General features: G+C 32.2%; 4 protein-coding genes and 1 non-coding gene across 5 annotated transcripts; 1 reads left to right on the plus strand and 4 right to left on the minus strand.

The window, feature by feature from the left end:
- Window positions 1–2649: 2649 nt before the first annotated feature.
- Window positions 2650–4947, minus strand: J4E85_000754 (uncharacterized protein; the record flags this gene model as incomplete). Its single annotated transcript, XM_051465044.1, has 4 exons — window positions 2650–4592; window positions 4649–4775; window positions 4833–4867; window positions 4938–4947. 4 exons carry the CDS (start codon window positions 4945–4947, stop codon window positions 2650–2652), a joined length of 2115 nt encoding a protein of 704 aa, XP_051331565.1.
- An 885-nt stretch (window positions 4948–5832) lies between these two features.
- On the minus strand, window positions 5833–5917 carry J4E85_000755. The gene has a single exon. It is a non-coding gene; the product is annotated as a tRNA-Trp (tRNA).
- Window positions 5918–6166: 249 nt separating this feature from the next.
- On the minus strand, window positions 6167–7013 carry J4E85_000756 (uncharacterized protein; the record flags this gene model as incomplete). The annotated part of the gene is made up of 3 exons (XM_051465045.1): window positions 6167–6457; window positions 6506–6732; window positions 6785–7013. 3 exons carry the CDS (start codon window positions 7011–7013, stop codon window positions 6167–6169), a joined length of 747 nt encoding a protein of 248 aa, XP_051331566.1.
- A 248-nt stretch (window positions 7014–7261) lies between these two features.
- J4E85_000757 (uncharacterized protein) lies at window positions 7262–9423 on the plus strand (the record flags this gene model as incomplete). The annotated part of the gene is made up of 4 exons (XM_051465046.1): window positions 7262–7564; window positions 7744–8898; window positions 9110–9176; window positions 9275–9423. 4 exons carry the CDS (start codon window positions 7262–7264, stop codon window positions 9421–9423), a joined length of 1674 nt encoding a protein of 557 aa, XP_051331567.1.
- An 88-nt stretch (window positions 9424–9511) lies between these two features.
- J4E85_000758 (uncharacterized protein) lies at window positions 9512–10567 on the minus strand (the record flags this gene model as incomplete). The annotated part of the gene is made up of 2 exons (XM_051465047.1): window positions 9512–10156; window positions 10223–10567. 2 exons carry the CDS (start codon window positions 10565–10567, stop codon window positions 9512–9514), a joined length of 990 nt encoding a protein of 329 aa, XP_051331568.1.
- Between the last annotated feature and the right edge of the window lie 16908 nt (window positions 10568–27475).

The raw sequence follows: 27475 nt of genomic DNA on the forward strand, positions 1-27475 counted from the left end.
CGCGCTCGGCCTTGACTATTGCTGCTGGCGGATGCTCCATCTCCACTCGTCCTCGGCTTTGTTGGCTCACAGTCGTGTCGTCTCTGCCCTCACCGCCCGCGTACCTGAAATCCATGATATGTATGGCTAAAGGGATGCGTCAATTTCAGACCAGCCAAGCTTCTGGAGCATCTTGGCTGTTCCGTGCCCATCTCCCGCCCCGACCTTGTTCAAGTTTGTTTGCGTCATTGGCGCTGTGATTGCTCTTATCGTCAACTTGGATCGCCAGGCGCATTGTCCGACACAGTCCCGCGTCTTCAACACTTTGTCACTAGGGACTCGGCCCATGTGCCCCATAGTGTTCGTTAAGTGGCAACTGCCCACAGTTGTTTTACTCCAGAGCCGGCAAGACTGGCGAGAGCTTGTGCCCAAACCAAGCTTCTGACTCGAAGCTACAGTAGTCAGAGGCTTGCTGCACACAAGATCTTGACATGCTTCAGGTGACCGCTTCTGCGACCTTGGCGGCTTACCCCAGGGCACACTGCACCTGCAGCTGTATGATGTCCTTGTACATATGACATTTCGGCCCTGAACACGCTATCGACGCCTCATCTCCGCGAAAACATTGGCGAGCATCATCAAGGGCGCTCTTCGGTCCAACGAGAACGCCTCGACCTGCCCTTACCCACAGCTCCAGAAAAACCATCAACACATGGAATCCATAGTACAACAGATTACTGATGCTCCACTCGACCGCAAGGAGCTATTTCAAGATGCATCGTAAGGGTAACCTTCCTTGATCACCTGCAGTAGACGTTGAGCAAACAGTCGTCAGGCGTCTAGCAAGCGCCGCCGTTCAGGGAATGGACCAATCATGTAGCCCACAGCACCATCCGCTTTTTAAACTCCCTATGTGCTTCGTCGGGTTCACGACGCAAGTAGAGCTATTTCTGCATGCGCGTTCGATGTATGACTTGGGTATGTCCCGTCGATTAACTCGCGGGTCATATGCGTCGATATACATGTACATGTAGCAAACAGACATCGCATATTCAGACGATTCAAAAGAGGACGTCAATACCTCTACGACATAGAACATCAACACCGACGCTATCAGCTAATCACAGCAGAAGCATGTTACACTCAACTACTATGCTCATAAGGTCACAATGCAACTATTGTTTTCTATTATCCGCAAGCGGCACAGCAGTACTTGTATATCCGTCGTGAAGCTCTATACTAACCAAAAAGAATTACATGTCGCAAGAACATTCTATCTCAACAAGTTCCGAGTTCTTAGGTAGATCTATAACATAGAAGCACACTCCGAGGGAAGTAAGTTGAAGGTAACAACATTCTGTTGTGCCATAACATCTATCCTCTCATCTAGATTCCCGAAGATGAAGTCCACGTATACTACATCTATTGTGCTAATCGGCGACCATGGCGTTCTAGGTAATCATTTCAGATCATGTTATCACAGAGCCCGAAGAGGGTTTGTTATATTTAAGTCGCAGAGTTAGAGTTCTTAATTCCAGGTTTAGTGAGCAAAATTCATCACGATTTCTGGCGAAGTGCCGTTGTCCTAAGGGACACGTAATTATGGCATACATGCACAGCGCTTTCTCCTTCGTACACAACCACCACTGAGCCTCTGTGGATCGGCCTGTACATGCTTTTGTGTGTAGAAGTCAAGACGGCCGTAACATCATATGTGTACGAGAAAAGACTCTGTGACGGAGGTTAAAAACGTCTCTTCTAGAAATCCATTACGATGCATACTATAGTCCGCATGCATTTATGCCCAAAATTATGCAGTTGTTATCGCCATTGATATGTAAGCATTACTAACCTCACACCCAAGTCGCGGACAGTGTATCCTCGGACCATACCTTTGGTACATCCTAGTTGTACGTTCGCATTTAAACATCGGGACGCATTCGAAATTGGCCAACGGTTCAAGAAGTAGCCCCAGACCCGAGTATCTTGCAGAATCCTTTTCATAAGCTAGGAGCAAGTGAATCCGTCATCAACACGATTGCGACAATCGTCTTCTGACATGTAGTCTGCACAGCCTCACATCCAATACCGGCTCAAGACGGGTACATGCGGGTGGCCTCGAGCCGGTGTAATACCGGAATTCGTTCGCGGTGGCGACCAAATTCTGAGTGCGACCATTTCGTTCCCGATGGTAAGATGTGGAGGCGATATGGGAGGCTGTGTCAGACGCGGGCGCAGTGCTAGCCGGTTTTGGGGCTGTGCCTAGGATCAATGGTTCGCGCAGGAACGGCGGGCTCTGGAACGTCTACCGCGGGACCATCAGTCTTGGATCTTTCTTGGGATTTCTTGAATGTCTTGTCCATGGTTTAGTGTCGTGTACAGATTCTTTGTAACGTTATGTGCACGTGCTTGAAGCGTTTTTTCTGAGGCACATAGCATTGCCTAATACAACAAGAATATGTTGACGAATATCGAATATCTTGTCTTTTGAAAATATAGAACTAAAAATGGTGGGTAAAATACCAGCTGCGTAACTCTTGACCCATTTCTATATGATTGAACAGCGCCAATACGCCAGACTCCTCCTTTAACCGTATTGCACCTAAGGTATCTCGCGACGTACAGAAACACTCCTCCAGAAAATCGAAAGCCGTCCTCATTACAAAGCTGTTATTCATCCAGTTTCGTCATGCCTCTCCCTCTCTTCGGACTATTTGCGCGGCTCTTTATTCTTTCCCGGCTGTACGTCCGGCTCAACTCAAAGGCACTCGGGGGCCCGAGCCCCAGGCCCGTCCCTTCTCTGACCACGTCTCCAGCACTCGTGGCGCCAAAGTAGTTTGGTGCACCTGAAGCAAGTTCAGTCTTGATCTGCGGCGTCGCCCAACCACTTGTCTTTCCAACTTTGGAACCCTCAGAGGAGTCTGAAAGCTCATTGTCCGAGGAGTCCAGATACGTCTCTTCGAGTTCAAATTCGTTCGCTGCCTCGCCATCTTCTAGGTCAACGCGTTCGTAAGGTTGTTGGGTATTGGAGGAGGAGCCACCCAGGCCAAAGAGCTTTGCTGGAAAACTGCGCCCTCGGCGGCGGTGGAGAGGATCTTTGCCCTGTTTCCTCTTGAAGAGCTTGATGATGGACTGCTTGGCCGCATTCCTTTTTTCCTTTCCAAGAATGAGGCAAAAGATGAAGATGACGATGAATATCATGATGAAGAAACCAGGTATTCGCTGCGGGTTCTCGACGAAAAGCCGATGCCAGTCACTGTCGGATTCGTACAGTCTTGGTATGCCTCCGGGGTATTGGAAATCTGCTGGTATACCGGGTACGTTCGAGCCAAAGCCTACTGCGAGGGCTTCTTCGGAGGGTGGTGGAATCTCGCTGGAAGCGTACAAGACCATCTTTCCCAGTGTCCAGCTCAGCTCCACCTTGTTGATCTTGTTGACTGCTTGGAATGGGTCGAGAAATCCCTTGGCCTTTGCATTGTCAATGACGTCCTTGGTGGTGTTCGTGCTGCCGTTCAAGTCTTCGATGCCAACTCGGGGGACGCCGATTCCATCGTGCAGCATGTTGATGACCCAGGACGCCTTGAAACACACCTCTCGTGCCTTGTCCTCATCTACTTTGTGACCCCATTTCTTCTTCTTGATGCCCTTTTCTATGCTTTTCCAGTCTTGACTGCAGAACTCATCCACTCGCTCCTGATAGGTCTTGAGGTCATATGCCTTGTGCTTGTGTCCGTGTTCGAAGATCTCGTGCGTGGTATGCCAGTACTCGGATACGCCTACGAAGTGGTTTACGTTGAAATCGATAGCGGGCACATGCTGTCCGTTGATCAGGCATGGCGAATCTGTACACTCCTTCTCTTTCTCCAAAAGCGGAAACGTCTGATGCAAACACTCTGAAAACTGTCCTGTTCCTACCAACTTCGCAGCGGCCTTCGGTTTTGGCTGGTCGTCATCATCGTCGTCGTCGTCCGAGTCGATCGATTTGCCATCTTCCGTGACGTCCACCTTGAGATCTGCGGGTAGGCAAGGATCTGGAAGCTCCTTCTCTGCGCTGGAATCTAGCAAGGCCTTGACGTAGCGCTCTCTTGCTTGGTTGACGCCAAATCCCAGCCATGTCGTCACAAACACCTTGTGTTCGAGCGGCGTACCGTCGATCGCACGCAAGCGCATGAGCGTCAGGTCGTTCGCATGCTTCTCCGCTTCGGTCGCATTTGGTGCAAAAGCGATCTGAGCCGACGCGCCTCCCATGTCCAGAAATCCATAGGTGTTGTGGCCCTTGCCGTGGTCGTGGTCTTTGGGACGATCGAACCCGCCAAGCAGATAGTTCGCTGCGATCCAGCCATAGAGGCCTTCTGTCTCTCCGGGTATAACCTGAACATGTACGTCGCAATCCGGTAGTTGGAACTGGGTGGTGCTTCGCGCGAACTCGCAGACTTCCTTCAGTACCTCCTTCCGTTGGCGCTCGGGGAGTATGCGCATGCCCGCTGTTGCGAGCAGGAAGAGAGGTGTATTCGGGACTTCTTCGAGGGGTACGTATTTGAGCGCATGGCTGAGGAGCTTGTCGAGGTGTTCGGAGCCGACATCGTGGGGGTGTTCGCCGAAGGTTGAGATGCCTGTTTCGTCGCGTGTTAGTTCTGCGAATTGAGTATATTGTACCAGGGCCACATACCTGGGTGTATCTTCTTAGTCCAATCCTCCTTTGTTTCTATGACCGGCAGGCTGTGCAGTTGCGCATCGCCGGCCTTCTTGCGGGCGGCGTCGTGGTTCAGCCATCGGTAGATGTGGACGCGCGTCCCCTAAACATGGTCAGCTTCAACCCTGCGATACTACACAGCAACGACTTGGGAACGTACAGAGGACCCAGCATCTAGGACAACACCGTATCTCCCTATGTGCCAAGCAGTGTCAGCGTCCGAGCTGTGTGGTGGGCATGGGGCTGCGCGGAGGGGATGGCGTACACTTTCCCATTGGGAGTAATCGGGTCCGACGAGCGTTATTGAGTAGAGCGCATGCAAATGGCGACGGTGGGTATTACAAGAGATACGGAGGAAGACGGGTAGCGGCGCGGCCGAGTCGAATAGGATATACGAGGGAAACGAGCGACGTAGGGAGCGGCGACGAGTTGTGGTGATGGCGGAGAACGAAAGGTTGAGACTTGGACCCTGGCTGTCGGCGCCGCTTCCAGAAGGCGCATGGATCAGCGCCCGCTGCGACGTTTCACGCGGCGGGCCAAATGTGCCACCAGTTACGGGCCATTATGACGCCATCTTCATTACTTCACGCGCCCGTTGTTCACTTCCGAGCAGCAATCGTCTGCATTTGATATGGGGGCTGCTGCCGCGAGCAACACGAGTAGATGGAGGCTGAATCAATCTGGCACGGTGATCTGATGGGCTGCGCCTCGGTGTCACTAAAAGTTGACACCTAAACGTTGCGTCGCGCAATTTGCATGTACGGGCCGGCAATAACTGCGATCAGCACTGTCATGCGTGCGGAGTGACTATGACGTAGAAACATCCCTCGTGCTGAGTCTGTACGCAAAACATGTCGGACCATAGCTGGGTGTCGGAGATAGAGTGTGCTCGTGATCAGAGGGCAGGAGCCATCGCGACAGTGTGGCTCGATGTGGAAGGCTCATACCAGCGCCGACGACATAAGGCCGGCAAAGCAAAAAGATCCAGTGAACATTAGGCATGTAAACAGCCTGTACAGTGATAAACAGGCATAGAGGATCAATCCGGAGCTGTCACGGTCGCGGAGGAGCTACTCTGTGCGGTTTGGCCGAAAAGTGGCCTGGGAAGGAACGTCGGGCAAAAAAGAGGGTGCCAGGTCGCTCCTTCCCTCCCAAAAAATTGACCTCGAGGTGATTTGAACACCTAACCTTCAGGAATCTCCAGAGGAACTGGAATCTGACGCGCTACCATTGCGCCACGAAGCCGGTCTTGTTGTTGATGGAGAGAAAGTAAATTCTACTGTAAATACCCACGTAGCAAACATCTGCACATCGAAAAGGCGACTGCGGGGTCATCACCAAGCAACCCCACCAGACAGTGCAAGTCGATATTGAAATAGTGGGTCGACGGCCAGCCTTTGCAAAATGGTTCCTACACCACTGGATCTCGGTATTGTACCTGCCTACAGGCTGCAATACATATCCGCTCAATCAATAGTGCCACCCGCTGCACCTTCAGTCCTCCATCAAAAATCTCAGGAACGCCTTGGCAATCACCACCCCGTCATGGTGCTTGCCAACTCTCTCCAGCGCATCTTTGGCCTGCTCGTCCTCAAAGATACCCTGCTCGGCTCTCATTTTGACCAAATACGACACAATAGGCTCCGTGAATTCCGGATGCCCTTGCACGGAGATGAGCTTGCCCTTCTTGTACATGCCTTGTACCAGACAACGTGGTGATCCACCGAGCTTTTCCACACCCTCTGGATACTCGAAGACTACATCCTTATGCATTTGGTGAATGGCCTGTAGATGTGAGTAGAGACACTACGATAATCGTGGCTTGTGACATACCAAGGTGTCTTGTTGGAATATTTCTTTCCCCTTCGCGGTAAGTTGCACTGGCATCACCGATATCTCCCACCCGTCGTCGCTGCGTCCGACTTTCGCTCCTGCCGCCCTTCCCAGGATCTGATGGCCGAAGCAAACACCGATGACGCGAATTCGGTCTTGCTCTAGTAATTTCTTGGTAAAGTCGACAAGCTTCAAGATCCATGGATCGTTATCAAATGAATTGTGCTCTGTTTCCCATGAGTCAGAATAGCGATACTGTTGATTGAAGCCATCACTCACTCGAGCCTGAAATCAACACTGCGTCTATGTTCTGCAAGTCGGGATACTCCTGTGCTGTGACCACGTCAAATGCGCTCAACTCCAAGTCTTGCTTTGGCGATAAGCCTAGGTCCTGTGCTGCCCTCTCCAACAGTGTGGTGAAGATGCGATCGTATCGGCCATACTCATCGACGATAGCTGCTGGTGGAGTATCGCACTCTAGAATAGCTATTCGCAATGGCGTCTTCATTTTTCCAGAAGTTGATGTTACGAGTTGTGCAAGATGACGCCGTCTTTGACAGCGGAAAAGTGACGGCGAGTTCGGAAACACTAGCGCAATCCGGCTGGTACCCACCTGCATCCAAAGCTTATCAGCCTCCAGGGGTCCAGCTACCTGGAAACTCCATCTTCGCGTCACACAGCTTTCTGCCGCCTCGTTCGCGCTGGAAAATAACAGAACTATTGCGCATAGTTTTACGGCATCCCAATCCTGCTACCATGCCGTCATCTGCGTCCGAGCGAACACCGCTACTTCGCTCTACATCGGCAAACCACCCCGTCACCGAAGATGCAATCACCACCGCAGAAGTAGCGCAACAGGGTCAAGGCGCTGCACATCAGTTCCCAACATCGCAGAAAGCGAGAACCGGCTCACTTACCGAATCTGTCGACCCTGGCGACGTGCCCCCAATCACGGATGAGACAGAGAGCCTGACCAAGTTTCAAAAGAATGGGAAATTAGAAGGCATTGGAGAGTGGAAGTTTAGGTTCGTGTTTGGTGGTATTCTACTTGGTTACTTTGTGAGTCGACCTGCACATGTCCAACATGGCTGCGCATACTGATCATGTAACGATAGATTGCCATGTTTGATTCCACTCTCATGGCATCAAGTCATCCAGTCATCACATCGTACTTCCATGCATCGAATTCAGCCTCATGGCTATCAACAGCCTTCTTACTCACATCAACCTCGCTGCAGCCACTTATGGGCCGACTCTCAGATACTCTGGGTCGTCGACCACTGTATCTGGCGGGTCTCGTCGTTCTCGCAGCTACGACCGCATGGTGCTCTTTTGCGCAGACGATTGGTAGCTTCATCGCCGCCCGAGCCTTTTGCGGCATTGGCGCAGCTGGTGTTCTATCGATGGGTAACATCATGACCAATGACCTAGTCAGCATTGAAGTACGAGGTACCTACCAGGCATACATCAATCTCTTCTACGGAGGCGGATCTGCTTGTGGGGCAGCTTTTGGCGGCTTTCTATGCGACAAGTTAGGATGGCGGATGACTTTTGCCATACAGATACCCATACTTGTCATGCTTTTCATTAACGCCATTTTCACCACGCCCTCTTCACTCGGCCCAAATTTAGCCAAACGCTATGGACTAGGTCTGAAAGAAGGCTTGAAGGGATTCGATATCGCTGGATCCATTTTGCTGACGGTATCCGTCGCTTTCCTCATACTAGGGCTGAATCTGGGAGGCAACATATATCCATGGAAGCATTGGATCGTCATCACATCACTGGTCATCGCACTAGTGACAGGCGCCGTTCTCGTCAAAGTCGAGTCTAGAGCCGCGCGAGCAGTCATGCCTCTGCCCATGTTGTTTAGCAAGCCCCGTGGCAATCTTGTCTTCAACAATTTCTTTGCACAAGTTGGCATGAACACTATTCTATTCAACGCGCCCTTGTACTTCCAAGCGGTTGAGCTCGAGACGGCGTCCGTCTCCGGGTTCCGCCTTGCCGGCCCTTCAGTTGCCTTGACGATTTGCGGCGTGTCTGCAGGCTTCATCATGACCGCCACCGGTCGGATGAAGTGGCTCATCGTAGTTGGCTCACTTTCGATGCTGTTGGGTGCTACATGTCTTTCCCTGATGTGGGACGGTATTCCCAAGTGGCTTGCCACCATCTTCCTGGTTCCGTCTAGCATCGGCCAAGGGCTGAGTTTTCCTGCAACAAGTCTCGCGGTACTTGCAACAAGTACACAAGAAGATCAAGCTGTTATGACCAGTACACTGATCTTGTGGCGCAGTCTCGGTATTGTCATGGGTGTCTCGCTCAGTAGCCTCATTCTACAGAACGCTTTGACTTCGTATCTCGAAGCACTTGTCACCGGTTACAACAAGGCGAAAGTATGTCCCATTTCGATTCCAGCCAGTGGTGTTACGATGTCTTCGACGCAGTTGCGGAAAACTAGGGAAAGCTCATCACCCGTACTGCGCGACTCCAGCATGTCTTTCACTTGTGCTTTGCTCCGAACGTAGTCGTCTGGGTAGTGGATCTATACAGACTGCCTTCATGCTGTCATTGCTCTCATCGATCAGCGCTAATAGCTATCCGCAGATCATACAACACGTCCGCAAATCGGTACGCAGCATAATCGACCTTGATGCTAAGCACAAAAGTCAAGGTCAGTTTTACCTACTGCGGGGCACGCCTCCTCACTGCCCTCAAGCCCAATACCAAGTCGCTGCTATCCTATAGTGATAATACTGATCTCTTCTCTAGTCATTGAAGCATACAGCCGTAGTCTGCGACTGGTCTTCATCTCGGCAATCGCCATGTTCATCATCGTGAACATACTAGTGTTCGCGATCGAACTTCCGCAGCTCAAGAAATCCAAAGTGCACGACGAAGAAGAAGAAGAGTCAACGTAGTACAGCATCACTTAAACCGACTGCGAGATGGTCAGACATCGTTGCAAGCTCGATCGAGTTTATTGATGATAGCGTAGCTCGTGAAGAATCACAAAGACCATCGTGCGAACCAATCCAACATGTATGGCGTCGCATCCCATGATGTGGGCCCGTTCCTTAGTGTTTCGAAAGGCTCGCCTTGATTCTTACGACTCGGCCAGCCGTGACCAAAACCCTGGATCGCTCTGTGAACAACGACATCATCAACATCGTTGCACCGCCATCGACTCTCCGCAACGCTTCCGTTTTCCAGTTGCTCCGTCGAGGGGTTGCTCGCACAATTGTCACGCTTCGCCCAGCTCTTGACCCAACTCAGTACTGGGATGAAAGGTGGTGGCGTTGGGCTGCTGCCGTCATAGGGAACCACACTATCGTTCAGTCCGTGCAGGTTCATGTAGGGGAGTACCCTGTCTTGTAAGCTCGGAACGCAATCCTTCTCAAACAAAGGCTCTGTCAAGCTTGAATCCGGATAGAACGCGCCAGCCACGGTTGCGAATGCAGCGAACTTCTTGTTGAGTTCCGCATCACACATGAGAAGTCCAGTCAATCCGCCACCGTTAGATAGGCCTGCGGCGTATACGCGCCTCTCATCGATGCATAAGGTCGATGTCAGGTGTGCAAGAAGTTCGGTGACAAAGATTCGATCATCGATCACAGAGGAAGTTGGGGCCAACGGGTCGCCTAACCATTGCACCTACGCGTTAAAGTTAGCCTTCGTGCCTTGTAAGATCCCTCAATCCTCGCTCTGATCGTGACTTACGCCAGGTGCTTGGACATTCATGCCCTCCGGATACACCACGATGGTGTTTGGGTTGAAGTCAGGATTGGACAGCTCGCTGATGACCTCCATGCTTCTTGCGGGCTGTTGTTGGCCATGGAACGCAATCACAAGAGGCAACGCTTCATCATTCGAGGCCTTGTACTTGGATGGCAGGTGTAAGATGTATTGGCGCTCGGTCGTCTTGCCGATCACCGATTTCGAAGACAAAGTGACATTGGTAGTAGATTTGCCCGGTGTGAGCCCCGAGGGCAAGCGAGTTCCACAGCCAGAGCTCGCTGCGAGTACGGCGGGGCAAAGGAGTGAAATGAGAGATAGAGACAGCATTGTCGCGATCCGAGAACCAAAAACTAAGACGCGTGCTGCCAGGAACGGGGTTAACAGGTTAGGTATATATAGCTCTTGCGGCTTTGTGTACATGGGAAATTACGGACGAACAGAAGCGCCGCTCGTACTGACGCGAAACCCCGTAGTCGGTCCTTTGAATACTAATCTTTCACCGCTATTAAGACGACGTGCGATAGCCTTCTAAAGGTTGCTGTTGTAGTAAGCAGAACATAATACATGTATACCTTAAGTCTGTTATAAGAATACAATCTCGTACAGTAGTCTATATATACTAACATAATATTAACCTCTAGATTTGTTTCTTAATATTTTTAGATTTAACACTATTATTTAAAGATACATATTTTTATTATTTTATTAGTAGACTAAGAACCTTATAGTATTAGCTAGTCTAAGAAAAGTAAAATCTATTATAAGTATATAAAACTATATATAGCTAGAAGGTTATAATATAAACGTTTAGATTAGAAGTTATAAATATTAGATAGACTAAAGTCTAAACTTTAGCGCTATAACTTTAAGCTTAGTAATTTAAGATAGTAGAGTAACTTCTCTATAGATACTAGAGTATATTATAAGAAATATATAGTTTAATTATAAAGATATATTAGCTTATAATTAATAAAGCTCTTTATTATATAGTAATTAATTAGCTTAACTATAGGTTTTAAACTAATACTTCTATATATCTAATTTAAATCTTAAATTTAGATTTCTATTCTAATTTATATTTAGTAGCTTATAGTTTATTAAGAATTTAAAAACTTATTAAAAACTTTAGTAGTAGCTTAAAACTAGTACTAAAGTAGATAAGGTTTTAACTTTTTAATTCTTTCTTTTATAGATTCTTCTAGTATTAGATAAATAAAAAGCTAATATTATTATAAGTTATATTAGTCTATTACTTTTATATCTATATAGAGCTCTTAACTTAGACTAGAAAGTCTAAGTAAAAATTATTTATCTATATACGCCTACTTAATATAGCTTTTAAGCTAACTAAATCTATATAATATTTTAGATACCTATAACTTAAAGTAGCTACTACGCTAGAACCTTTATAATAGATTTATATCTATATTTATCTACTATATATCTACTTTATATACTACTTTATATACTACTTTATATACTATATTATATACTCTATTATAACCTTATACTATATATATTTTTTTATATAGATATATACTAAATATAGCTTTAAATTTAGCTATTACTATAAAAAGAGTATTACTAGTAATTTTATTATACTATTTCTTTTTAAATAGATATTTACTTTACTATTAATATAATTATACTATTATATTATTTAACTAATATATAATATATATATTAGTATTACTTTAGTAATATAAAAGTATACCTCTAGCTATTTTATAAACTTAGCTTTAGTATCTTTTTACTTTATATATTTAGTTACTTTTATATATAATAAGTATAGTAAATATTTTAACTTTACTATAAAACTATTCTCTAAATTATTAATATTATTTATCTTTTATTATTTTATACTACGTAGCTATATATTTATATATATATACCTATATATATACTATATATTTTCTTTATTATTTATATTCTTTAAAGAATAAACAAATAGCTAAAGTACTACTTTTAACTTTAGCTTTAATATACTAGTTATAGTTTTTTTTTTCTAACTAACTCTAGTAGTTTTTTAATATACTACTATCTTCTTATTAGAAGACTTAAAATTTACTATATTAATAATTTACTTAGATATACTCTTAATACTATCTAGTATTAGCTATATATATATATAATATAAGAGTACTTACTAGTTATAATTTATTCTTAGATAGAACAATAGATTATCTTACTTAATACTATTATATATTTATAGATCTCTAATAGATATTAAAGAATATTCTTTTATTTTAAAGTTTTAATAGATTATATATACTTTCTTACTACTATTCTTTTATTACTAGACTACTATCTTAGCTTTTATTTTTTAAGCTTATTTTATTACTTTAGCTTTTTAACTACTACGCTTTAAAAGATAATTTAATAATTTTAATACTAATTATATTTTAGCTACTTAGCTTACTTTTACTATAATTAGACTTTCTAATTTTACTATAGCTACTATAATTATACTTACTACTTTTCTTTATACTAATATAAATTATCTTCTTATAATATTCTATTTTACTTACTAAAGCTTCTATTAATTATTTTAAAACTACTAATAAAAGAATAGCTAGTAGCTTAAGTCTAGTTTAGTATTATCTTTAGAGTAAAATTATTTAAAAAGATATTAAAAAGTAAGAAAAGACTTTAATTTAGTATTCTTTTAAACTACTAAATACTTTAAATATTAATCTAGTATAAATTACTATAGTAATCTAGTTTTTTTAACTCTAGCTTTAGAGTAATACTAGAGATTATAAGTATAAGCAAATTATATACTTATCTAAAAGATCTTTTTTATACTATAACTAAAACTAAATAGAAATATCTAGTAGTAATATAATATATACTAGTAGGTATACTACTAATAGAACTTATATTAAAGTTAGAGAGTAGTTATAATTATCTAATCGCAGACACGTAATTGCTTAGCTCTTAGGTATATAACTAGAGATTTTATTCTAACTTTCTTTAGTAGTATAATAATTATAATATACTTAATTATCTCTAATTGTTAATTATCTCTAGCTATAATAACTTACTATATCTATTTTCTATTAACTATAGCTTTTTCTTTATTCTCTAGTAATATTATAATAATAATTACTAGAAAATAGGTCTTAGATAAGATAACTAATAATAAATTACTATAGTATTTATCTAAGTAATAGTATTTAGTAAGAGAAAACACGCTATAGATTCTAAATCTTTTATTTTCTATTATTAAATATATTTACTAAAAACCTTAGAAATAGTACTATATTATTAAGATATAGTTTAGTTTATATAGAAAGATAGTAAAAGACTTTTATTAACTCTAGCTAGTATAATAAGTTATAAGTATAAATTGTTCTATAATTAATATTTAAAAAGTTTTTTTCTTATTCTATAATTATAAATAGTAAGTATAATAAATTAAAAGAAGATATTTATAATAAGATTACTATATAGAGTAAATTACTATATATTATTACTTTACTCTATACTAACACTCTACTATAATAGATATAAGTAGTAATTTTTAAAGATAGCTTTTTTCTAGTAAGCTTACTAATAAGATTACTCTCTACTTAGCTCTTAGAAGTATAATAATAGTAACTATAGAATATATTATATATTGTCTTACTAAGCTTTTTATAGGTATAAATAAAATTAAAATAATAAAAGATTTTACTCTAGCTATAAAATCTTCTAGAATAATATAAATATTAATAAAGATACTAATAGCTCTATAATATATTTATTAAAAATGGAAGAATTTTAATAATATTTTTTATTATTAGATAGTATTTTATTCTATAGCTCTAAAAATAGCTCTAAAAATAGTTTTTAATAGTTATATTTCTTACTATTATAGATATAAAGTAGCTTATAAAAAACTTTATAATAATAGTTAAGTTCTATAGAAAGTAATTAATATAGTTATAATATAGTAACTTAGTAGAGCTTTTAAGTAGAAGAGAACAAAAATATAACTAGTAAGTAATATATTTTCTACTTATAATTATTTAAAAAACTTATAAATTATTTAGAAGTACTACTATATTAATCTTATCTTTACTATTAGATATTAGCTATATATATTATTAATCTTTAATATCTTATATAGAATTATAATATAAGTGTAAAGAATAAAATAAGTACGCTTTTACTAGAATTTTTATATACATATTTTAACTATAAAGCTTTATAATATATTACTCTAATAAGCTAATAAGTATATATAGATATATATTTATTATAATTCTTTTAAAAAGTATATAGTGTTTATAAGTTAGCTTCTTAGCTAGTCTAAATAATCTAGAAGCTATTATTACTTAAGAGATAGTAGTACAAAGACTTTAAGCTTTAACTAACTTAATACTATATATTTAATAGTAGATAATATATAAAGTTATATATTCTTTAGATTACTAGTAGTAGTTTTTATCTATTAAGAATTAGTAGTTCTTTTAAGCTATAAGTACTACTACTTAAAATTAAGATTTATACTTATAATCTAGACTAATAGCTTTTAGTTAACTTAGTTAAGACTTACTAATCTAATACTATATATAGAGATATAAGTATAATAGATAAGATACTAGTTAGATTAAAATAAAACTAAATTTTTAGTTATAGTAGTATTACTTAAAAGTAAATTATTAAAGTATAGTAATAAATATTCTAATTTACGTAGTAATTAATATAAATAATAATATCTTAGACTAATCTACTATAGATATATAAATTAAAAAAAAAATACTCTCTTTTATATTACTATTTTATTTAGCTTAATTTAAAGTAGAAAATTTCTTAAAAGATAGTTATTAGTATTATAGATTTTTTTAAGTAAAATTAAAGAAAAATAAAAAGTATTTTAAAAATATAATATTAGTATTATATACTAGATATTACGTCTAGAAGTATAGAAATAAATAGAAGATAAATTATTATATTATAAGCTTACTTAGAAAGCTTTCTTAAGTAGTAAAGCTTCTAAAATCTTATTTAAATCTATACTAGTATAATTATATTTAATACTTTATAATAGTATCTAAAAATATATTTTATTTCTAAGTAGCTTAAAAAAGTAGGCTATATAGTTATAATAAGCTTTTCTTATTTTAGTAAAGAAAACTAATTATATACTTAATAAAGTATATATAGTACTAAGCGCCTTAATTAGTATATATATACTAGTTATAATATTACTAAAAATTATTTAATTAGCTAAACGCTTTCTACCTCTTACTTTAAAATAAAAGTAAGTATTTCTAATTTTTAATTAGTATACTTACTAACTCTAGTAGTATATTCTATTTTACTAATTATACTAAGTATACTTTTTTATATCTATTTCTAAGCTTTTTAGTATTATATTATATAGTAATAAGTATAAAAATAAAAAAAAATACTTTACTCTAGACTTCTTTAAGAATAGGCTTTTAAGCTTTAGTACTATAAGCGCCTTAAAGTCTAAAGTACTTAGTACTTCTACTCTTTCTAAGAATCTAGCTATACTCTCTAAAATAAAAAATTATAAATACTTAAATAAGCTTTTTAGTATTTCTAAAAGCTTTTCTAAGTATAGCTTTTTTAGTAAGAAGTAGAGCTCTACTTCTATAAGTACTCTTACTTTTACTTATAATTTATTTACTACTTTAACTTATACTTCTAAGAAAACTAATCTATTTACTAAGTATAGTAAGAAGACTACTTAAGAGTATACTAATAAAATTATATATTATAATAAGTAAGCTATTTAAAAGTATACTAATAAGTAGTATACTTATAAGTATTATATTACTAGTTAAGCTATAGAAAAAAAGTAGTATTTATATTATAAGTATAATAAGTAGATTAAGTATAACTTTAAGTATAATAAAAAGAATTCTAAAGCTAAAATAGTTACTAAAGCTAAGCGCGCTAAGTCTAAAAAAAAGTATTTTATTAATAAGTAGTATTCTAAAAAAAGATATTTTAAAGTATTACTTTAAAAGGCTACTAAGCTTTACTATAAAATAAATCTAAAAAAAGTAATACGCTAAGTATAAAAGTCTACTAATTCTATTAGTACTATAGAAAAGTTTAATAAAAACTAAACTACTAAGACTACTTAGAAAAAGTATACTAACTAAAATTCTAATACTACTACGCTCTTTTAGAAGCTTTCTAGTAATTTTTATAAGTAGCTTTCTAAGATTACTATTATAATATTTTATTTTTTAGCTTCTAGTAATACTTATCTTAATATTATATTTCTAGATTCTTTTAGTTCTAAGAGCTCTACTTTTAAAAACTCTACTATTATAATCTCTTTTACTACTTCTAAGCTTTCTACTAAAGCTTTAGATAAGCTTTCTATTACTTAAGAGAGTAGAATAGTTTATACTAATATATATTTTTCTAGCTCTACTTCTAAAAAGAGAAGATATTCTTTTATTATTATAAGTAGTATAAAATTAAGTTCTTTCTTTAAGTAGAAGCTTTACTTTTAGTTTAATAATTTTAATATTAGTAAGTTTTCTTATAACTATAAGAATAAAAAGTATATATTTAAGAATAAGTCTAATAATAAAACTAAGAAAGCTTAAATTACTAAGTCTATATTTAAGTATAACTCTAAAAAGCTTATTTTTATATTAACTAGCGTACTTTATAAGATAGTATATCTTTAATATATATAATTAGTAAGTACTAAAAAGACTACTAATTTACTTTATAAAAAGTGCTTAAGTATTAATAAAAGTAAGAAGTTAAAGTATTACTTTAATAATACTAATAATAATTATAAATATAATTTTATATATATATACTCTCTTTAGCTTTTAAAAAGCTTTACTAATCTCTTTTTTAGTTCTAAGTATCTTAAGAAGACTACTAAGCTTATAGTAGATTAGTTCTATAATATAAAGTAGAATTTTAATACTAGATAGCTAGTTAATCTTTATAACTTATACTTTTATAAGCTTATCTATAACTATATTACTAGCTTTAAGTAGTATATAAAGTATAGCTATATTATTTAGAGATATAGTAAGAAGTAAAGCTTTAATATCTTAAAAGTAAAGTATAATACAAATAACTCTAAAAATACTTCTAGTATTAAGTACTTCTAATTTATTCTTAATAATAAAGCTAATAATACTTCTACTTCTAAGTAGCGCTCTTTTAGTAAGTTTTCTTTTAGTACTTTTACTTTTTAGTACTAATAAGCTTTATAAAGCTTTATTTAGTAGTTAAGTAAATTAACTATAATAAAAATACTAATAATAGTATAGCGCTTTCTAATAATAATAATAAAAGTATATCTTTTAAAATCTTTACTAATAATACTATTATAGTTACTTATAAAAGTATTACTACTAAGCTTAGTTATTTATTTTTATTTATAAAATAAGTTATACTTTCTTAGTTCTTTAGTTTTAAGTTTAAGTACCTTTAAGCTTATAAAAATCTTACTAGTAATAACTAGTAGTACTTTTTTAACTTTGCGCTTAGATAACTAAAAAAGCTTTACTCTAATTATAGTTCTAAGTATACTTTTTTATCTTACTACGCTCTTTAAAGTATATACTTTAATAAAAGTCTTTTCTAATAAGTAGCTTTCTATAAGTTTATAAAAGAGATAATATCTAAAATATACTTTCTACTACTCTTTTAAAAGAATAGCTAAAAACTCTTTTATACTTTATAAGCTTTATAATACTACTAATAATTTAATATTCTTTATATTTAACTACTTCTTAAAGTAGGTAAATTACTAAACTAATAGATTTTTAGTAAGCTTATTAGCTAGTATACTCTTAGTCTCTACATACTTAACTCTAAAAGATTCTTTAGTATACTCTTATCTTAGCTAAATCTTTATAATAGTCTTAGGCTTTATCTAAGTTTAGGCTAGAATAGAGAAGATCTAGATAAGATCTAGACTTACTATATAAACCTCTAGATTTTATATATAGCTTCTTAAGCTCTAAGCTATATAATATTTTATTAATACTTAGTATATTCTAACTCTAAGGCTAGTCTATAATATTTATAAAGCTTTTTTCTTACGTACTATATATAAGTTTAAAGATAGACTAGCTAAGCTTAAGAAATAAAAATAGCTAAAGATATAACTTTATAAGTAATTTTAAACTAACTCTAATAAATAATCTAAAACTATATAAAAGACTACGCTTTATTTTAGATACTTTAAGTCTAGAATAAATATTTTACTTAGCGCTTTAAGACCTTAAGTATATACTTTAATACTATACTTTTCTTTAGTAATATACTATAGAAAAAAAATACTACTTTTACTATAAAGGCGCTTATTAGTAGTTTTAGCGCTAGTATAAACTTTTTACTTTTTTTTTTTTTTTACTAGTATATATAAATAGATATAAGCTTCTTTAGATAAAGAAACGCTCTAAAAGTAATAATTAAGTATAAGCTAGTAATAAACTAAAAGTTTCTAAAGAATAGAAAGTTATAGTTTATATTTATTAACACTAAACTATTATTAATAGTCTAGTAGTAAGTTACTCTATACTTAAAGATAAGTAAGTATAGTACTTAGAATTTATAAAAGTTACTTAACTATTAATTATTTTACTATAGTAATATATATAGTAAGAAGTAGACTCTAGTATATTTAGACTAATTACGCTAGAGAAAATAATAGTTCTTTATAAAATTCTTTATTACTTTTAGCTAAACTCTAGTATAGATAAGTAAGCTTTACTAAACTAATAAGTATAAGCTAAAATAGCTTTATAATACTTTAAATAACTATATAAAAGAAATTTCTATAAACTAAAGTGTATTATATACTAACTATAATATAGTAGTTTTTATATATAAGACTATTACTATTAATCTTAAAATAGTAAAGATAAAGTCTACTTAGAAGTTTTAGCTATTTTACTCTATATCTATAGCGCTCTAAAAGTAGAACTATAATAGTAACGTTTATATAGTAAATATAAAAGTAGTAGATACTATATCTAGAGGCTCTTATAGAGATCTAGCTTTTAACTAAAAGAATTAGATTTTTATAAATATATTTAGTAAGTATAAAATAATAGGTATCTATATATAGTATAGACACGTAGATTACTATATAAAAGTATATTCTAATATAGCTATAACTTATTCTATTATAATATAATTAGTTAGTTTAGATAAAAAGAAAGTATATTTAAAAAACTAGCTACTTCTAAAAAGAGTTTAGCTTAGAGGTAAACTATAGTAGTATTAATAGAGAAGTTACTAATATATAGTCTTAATACTTACTTAGTTAATATTAGCTAGTTTATAAATAAAAGTCTATTTTTAGTATTTTTATTTCTAGAGAGTACTAAGTAAGTATAGATATTAGTTAACTTAGAGTATAAATATTTCTATAAAATTAATAAAGTAGTTACTAGAAAAGTAAGTACTTAGTTACTTAAATTAACTCTATAATTACTACGCTAAGTAGTAAGTTTTTTATAAAACTTTATTATTTTATAGTTAGCTATAGTAAAGTATAATATTAATAGCTAGCTAACTTACTTTATTATTTATATAGTTCTAAATCTATATTATAATATTATTTTAGATAAGCTATAAATATACTATACAAGCGTTATTCTTAATATTCTATAAAGCTTTTTTACTATAAATTACACTAAAGAAATAGTAGTATATAAGTATAACTAGACTTTAGAGTAGCTAGAGATTATAATAATTAGTATTAAAAAGATAGCTAAAGTAGTAAATTATAAAATATATATTTCTAAGTATAAAAGCGTAGTTCTTATTATAAGTATCTATACTTTTATTTATACTTTATAATAGTTTTATTTTTTATTAGATAGTATTTAACTCTTTATAAAGCTTAAGCTAAGTAAATTACTATTTAAGTTAGCTATATTCTTTAACCTCTTAAATAAAAATAAAGCTAGTAAACTACTTTCTTACTAAAACTATTTTAATTCTTATATTAACTTATTTATAAACGCGTATAGCTATAAGTAGAATACGCTTTAGAGTCTTTTATATCTAATATTATATAATTAGCTATTAGAGCTACGCGCGTAGCTTATAAACCTACTTAATAAAAGGTAAATCTAAGCTAGCTTCTTCTTTACTAGATTACTAATTCTTCTAGTAAAGAAAGCCTTTAGAGGTTAGCGTTTTTATATTAACTACTATAGCTTTAAAAAAATTATAGTTATAAATTACTTCTTACTAGTTTTAATTAAGAAGATACTATATATACTATTAGAAGCTTAATAGTTTACTAAAGTTAATATTTATACTATATTCTATAAGCTATATATAGCTAAAAGTAATAAAGTAAAAATAGTATTTTATATCTACTTTAGGCTATTTAAGTAGCTTATCTACTCTTTTAGTCTAACTAGTATACTTATATTCTTTTAGTAGTATATTAATAGTATACTAAAAAAAGCGCTAAATAATTTTATAATAGCGTACTTTAAAAATATTCTAATTTACTTTAGAGAAAGTAGAGCTAACTACTTTATAAAGGCTAAATAGATTCTAATCTTACTATATAATACTTAGCTTAATCTAAACTTTAAGAAGAGTATATTTATAGTAAAAAAAATTTACTATCTTAGCTATATTATTAAAGTAGAGCGCGCTATATATCTAAATCTAAATAAGCTCTAAGTAGTCTAGAATAAGCGTACGCTTATAATAGTAATAGATATATATAGTTTTCTTAAGTTTATAAATTTTTATTATAACTTTATCTCTAACTTCTTTAAAGTAGCTACTTTTTTCTACTAACTTATAGAAAAAGCTACTTAGTTTAAATAAAAACTAAAGAAGAACTAGACTTTTTAAATACTAAAGTCTATATTTATTATAAATCTTATTTTTTTATTAGTAGAACTTCTTATACTAAATAATTATTAAGATAAACTACTTAAGTATTACTCTAGAGAGCTATCTTTTATAGTATATTAAAAGTATTTTATACTTAGTTACTTACTATTTAGTAGCTTTTATAAGTAAAAAGTATAACTATACTATTTATAATAAAAAGTTACTTACTATAGTATACTATTATAAAGCGTAGATAGCTAAGCTTACTAGCGTATATAAGTTTTTTAAAGTTCTTACTAACTATAAGAATCTAGAGTACTTTACTAGTATATAAGATCTTAGTAAGTAATTATATTACTAGATAAAGAACTTTTCTAAATTTTAGTATACATTATATTATTAGCCTAGACGTTTTACTATATACTCTAATATATAAAGCTACTATAAGTAAAACTACGTAAAGAATCTTTACTAGTTAATATATATTATAATATCTATTTAGATCTTAGTAAGTATAGTCTAGGTCTAGATAGAAGATATATCTCTACTAAACTCTATAGAATACTATACTAGTAGAGAATTCTAGTTATATTAAAAGATAAAAGGTAATCTACTTAGATATATAGATATTGCTATCTAAAGCTAATATAGCTTAGTAAATTAGAAACTACTCTATTAGTATATATAGTACTCTACTTTAAAGAAGTATTTTATAGCTAGTAAACTAAAAGCTACTTACTACTATAGTAATTTAAAAAGTCTAAAATTTAGGCTTAGTAGAGTATTTAGAGAAGAATATTACCTTTTACTATATATACTAGAACTATTACTAGAATAGTATATTAAGTAATATTATACGTTATATTAGAAATTACTACTACTATACTACTTACTTCTCTTAGAAAAAGCGCTAAGAGCTATTATAGTTTACTTTAGTAGTAGATAGATACTAGTAGTAAATTTTAATAGACTTTATAATAGAACTACTAGCCTAAAATAAGATTTTACTATAGTATTTTTTAGTTATTATAAACTATCTAATAATATTTATCTAGTTAGAAGTAGTTTCTTTTATAGCTTTAAACTATATTATATAAATATTTTATAACTACTAGTAGTATTTCTATAAATTTCTTTTAGCTTTTATTATAAACTATAACTCTAACTAGTTAGAGACTTTCTAGACTATCTTATATAAGCTTATAAAAGTAAACTAACTACTTTTAATATTATATTACTTCTAAACTAATAAAAGTATAAAGTATATAAACTAAAAGATATTAATAGTACTATATATAATAGTAAACTTCTAATAACCTAACTAGCTTAATTATCTACTAGCGTATTAACTTACTTTAAATAACTATAACTTAAGTATTATAAAAATTAGCCTAAACTTACTACTTAATAAATATATAGTAGAAACACTATAGTAGATTCTACTTTTAGAAAAGCTTATATATATCTTTAAGAGCTATACTATCTAGTTTATAAAGTATTTAAAGTCTAGACTTAATCTAGTCTAAGCTATAATTATTTTTACTTAGTAATAGTAATAAAAAGTAATTAACTAGTTATACTACTTTATAAAGTAGTTCTAGATTAGTAATAAAGTATAGTTTTCTATACGTAATATTAAAATAAACTACTCTAGTAAGAAATTAAACTAGCTCTAAGTAAAGTATACTATAATAGTAGTACAATTCTTTCTTATAGTTATTTTAGACTTACTTAGAAATCTATATAAGACTATCTATATAGATCTAGTAAAGTAAGTAGTAGTAAATTTTCTACTAAGCTAGCTACTAATAGATATATAACTAAACTTTATAGTAAGTTTATATAAAGATAATAAGAGTTTATATAAATAGATAGTAAAGAAAGTTTTATAAGTTAAGAATACTTCTAGTTAGAGCTAGTAGAAGACTTTTATAACATAAGCTAGCTATATTATATTAATATAAGTTAATTTACTAAAACTCTCTAAAACTAAAGTACTAAATTATTTTAAAGCTAGATGTAAAAACGCGTATTTTTATAATAAACTAGTATAGTATAAAAAAAAAAAAAAGATATATAATAAATTAAGCCTTAAACCTATTTTAAGAAAGTTTATTTAATAGTCTTTAGTCTACGCTATCTAGTATATACTATAAATCTTAAGAATAGTAACTTTATAAGTATTATATAAACCTAAACTAAAGAAATATATAGTTTACTTAGTTATTTTTTATTTTATAATAAATCTACTTATTAGAAAAAGTACTACTTATTATAAACTACTTCTTAAGCTTTAGTATCTTTTTTTTAATTTTAGAAAATATCTACTCTAGCTACTATTATAAACTTTTTTTAGATAGAATTAAATTCTTTTTATATAGAAGTAGCTTCTTCTTAAGTAGAATTAGCTCTAGAATATAGCTAGCGCTTAGAGACTAGTTTAAAAGTAGCTTTAGAATAAGTTAGTCTTTAATATAGTAGTATATAAAATAGTTATTATATAGTAGTAGAAAGATTTCTTACTTAATAGAGTTTTAGTGTAAAGTATTACTACTAAAAGTTTATAATAGTAAAATCTAGAAAAGGTAGATCTATATATATATAGTTAAGAAAGCTTATATACTTAAGTTTAAAAAAAGTATAGTACTAAGCTAGATATTAATATAATTATTACTATAGTAAGTTATATTTATAGTAGTCTAAAAGTAGTTATAAAAGAAGTTAGAATAGTAGTTAGTATAGCCTATAGAAACTTTATACTTTATATTATCTAAGTTATATTTATTTTTAGTCTAGTTATTAATTTAGTAGACTTAGTAGTTATAACTAGAGCTACTTAGAAGTAAATAGTTAACTTAGTAGTATTACTTTAAAAGCGTAGTAAAAGAAAGTTAGTTCTAGTAAAAGTTAGTATATAAATAGTATAAAGAAAGTTAGAACTTATACTATAATCTAACTAAATATATTCTTTTACTACTAAAACTAACTACTAATTATATTTAAACTGCTACTAATAAAATACGTAAAGTTATTAAAATTATTAAAACTATAGCTAAATACTATAAAAATAGCTATATTTTTCTAGAAAAGATTAAATAAAGAAAGTTAGTTATTAGATAAGTATAAAGCCTTATATTTATATTAAGTAAATAGCTTATAAAAACTTACTAGACTAGAGCTTTACTTAGCTATAGTAAGAGTCTAGTTAAAGTAGTAGTAGAGAATATAAACCTAAGAAGTAAACTTTACTATAGTTCTAGTTATAGGCTATATAGTATTATATATCTCTAAATTTAAAATATAAGTGTCTCTACGCTTAGCGTACTACTTAATATAGTAATTCTAATTATAAAAAGTATAGTATAACTTAGAGTTAATTAAAAACTTAAAAGTATATAAAGAATACTTTACTTTATAATAGCTATAAAAAGAATATAAAAAACTTAAAAGAAGTTAGCTTATAGTCTAAACTTTTATAAAAATCTAAATAGAATAAACTAGTACTAGGTTTATACTTATACTTTCTAAACTAAAAGAGTAGTGTAATATATAAAATATATAAAAACTTCTTAGTATTAAGCTTAGTAAAGTTAAAGTTATTAAAGTTACTCTTAACTTTATACTAGTTTATATAGTAGTATTTTCTCTATTCTATATTAGTTAAAGTATAGTCTAGACTTAATTAGAACTTTTACCTTTAAGTTATATAAAGATTTATATCTAGATAAACTAGTAGACTTATATAAATCTTAGCTACCTAAAGTACTAGTAGTAATAATACTAGTTCTACTATTATATATATTAAGTAAACTAGTAGTAGTAAGTAGTACTAATACTATAATCTAAGTAAAAATAATATAAAATCTTATAGTAGAAAGTATAAAAATAGTTTAAAACTATAAGTTTATAAAAAGTAGCTAATATAGTAGTTATAGATAGAAAGTTTAAGATAAGTAAAGATAAAAGTAAGTTATATTAGAGCGTAAGTAAAGTTTTAAATAAAGCTATATTATAATTATAAAAATTTTAATATAACTTTAGTCTAGATATAGTTTAAAGTTATTATTACTTTATTTATAAAGCTTTTAAAGTTATAAATAATAGAATAAAAGCATACGCTATAGTTAGCCTAACTAGAAATAAATATAATTAGCTAACTTATATATAGTAATAATAAAAGTTAGCGTATTAGAGCTATATAGCTATAAGCTAAATCTTAATAAAAAATATTTAAACTTTAAATAGTTACGCGCACTATAAAATAAAATATAATATAATATATATAATACTTTAAATAAAAGTAAATAATAAGTATATAGTATAAAGTATAATATTATAAAACTAGATAAAAGTAATATAATATTAAAAAGAGCTCTATACTCTAGCTAGCGTAAGCTTTTAGAGTTTACGTAGCTTTATACTTTAAAAAATCTAGTTACTATTTTTAGTATTAGCTAGAAGTAAAGTAGCTTAACTTTATATAAAGTTATAAAGAATTTTAACTTTATAAGTAAACGTAGTAAGAGTTATATAAGTAGAATTTTTATATAGTCTAAAAACTTTATATATATAGATCTACTCTTATATATTATTTAATAGAACTATACTTTTAGTATAAAAATATTCTTTATAATACTATATAGTTCTCTAGACTAAAGTAGTAAAAGTAAGTTTAAAGATATATAATAGTCTTAAACTTTATCTAAGCTTAGGTAAAAATAAAGAAAGTCTAGATAAAGTCTAGACTTACTATATATTAGAGCTAGAGATAATTAATAATTAGAGATAATTAAGTATATTATAATTAATCTACTATAAAAGAAAGTTAGAATAAAATCTCTAGCTATATACCTAAGAGCTAAGTAATTACGTATCTATAATTAGATAATTATAACTACTTTTTAACTTTAATATACTTTCTAAAGTAGTAAGAGTATTAATCTACTCTACTAAAATTAATTCTATTAAATCTACTATAATTAGTATAGTTTAGTAGAGTCTAGGCTTAAAAATCTAAAGCGTAGTAGTAGATTATAGCTTAACTAAGTATTTAATTATACTTAATACTAATAGTAGTAAGCTCTTACTTATTTAAATAAAGTCTAATAGCCTAGAAATTAACTCTATTAGTTTAGAAATTACTTTATAATAGCTTAAAATATAGCTAATAGCTATAGAAATCTAGGTATTTAACTAGTAAAAGATAATCTTAATAGTAAGATCTAGGCTTTTAGTCTTTTTTAGGTAAAGTTTATAGCATAATTAATAGCTTAATAAGCTACGCTAGCTTTTTATATAAGTACGCGCTTAGGCTAGAATTAGAGACTTTATAATAATAAGTTTTTTAATTCTTTTTTTCTTTACTATAATTATCTACTTCTATATTATTAAGATACTTAAGCTAATAAGCTAATAAGCTACTTATTTAATTAACTTATCTACTTAAGATTCTTAGCTTTTAAGCCTTAGCGCTTTTAAGCTTTACGCTTAATTCTCTACTCTACTTACTATACTACTTTACTTACTTCTTTATCTTCTTTATTACTATAGTAAGTTCTTACTTTTATACTTAAATTAATAGCTAACTATTATAATTTAGTCTAATAACTTAACTTCTAACTCTAACTCTAGCTATAAGTACTAGCGCTTTAGCTTCTACTATAATAGCGTTCTATACTTTAATTATAATACCTCTAGTAGTAGTAATTATAATATATAAGCTAGTACTTAGCGTAATAGTACTTAGCGTAATAGTACTCTACTTAATAACGCTTTATAGTTAAGTGCTTAACTTCTTTACTATACTTAACTTAAAGACACTACTACTTAAATTCTACTTTTTTCTTCTAGAATAATAGTAGCTAATAGTTTATTCTCTAGTAGCTTTACTTAAGGTAATTAAACTTCTAATACTTAACTATCTTAGAGCTTTATAAATCTTAATAATTAACTAGATTAGAGCTTTAAGATAACTAGTAACTTTAGTAATAATAATCTTAATAAGAATTATAAGTAATTAGAGTTATATACTAAGCGTGTCTACTTAGATTATAAAAGCTCTTAGTTTAATAATTTTAATAATAAGAATATCTAAGAGACTATTAAGTCTATTTCTAAGAGTAGCATCTTTATTACTAATAATACTTTCTAGACTTAGAATTTAGGCCTTTAGTAATTTAACTATATTAAGAACTAAGGCGCTTAAGATTAAAAGAAGTAAGTATTTCTAAGTAATAGTTATAGTTATAGTTACTTTTATAAGAAGTCTAAGAGTAAAGCTTTTATATCTAAGACTTTTCTAAATTATTTATACTTAATATATACTAGTTATCTACGTAAGTAAGTTAGAGTATTACTTAACTATAATACTTCTTAACTTTCTAAGTATAAGTATTATATTTATTAGTAGCTTCTTAATAATAT

Source organism: Alternaria conjuncta (genome assembly GCF_024043145.1).
Source record: "Alternaria conjuncta strain BMP 0040 chromosome Unknown scaffold_1, whole genome shotgun sequence".
NCBI classification, from domain to species: domain Eukaryota; kingdom Fungi; phylum Ascomycota; class Dothideomycetes; order Pleosporales; family Pleosporaceae; genus Alternaria; species Alternaria conjuncta.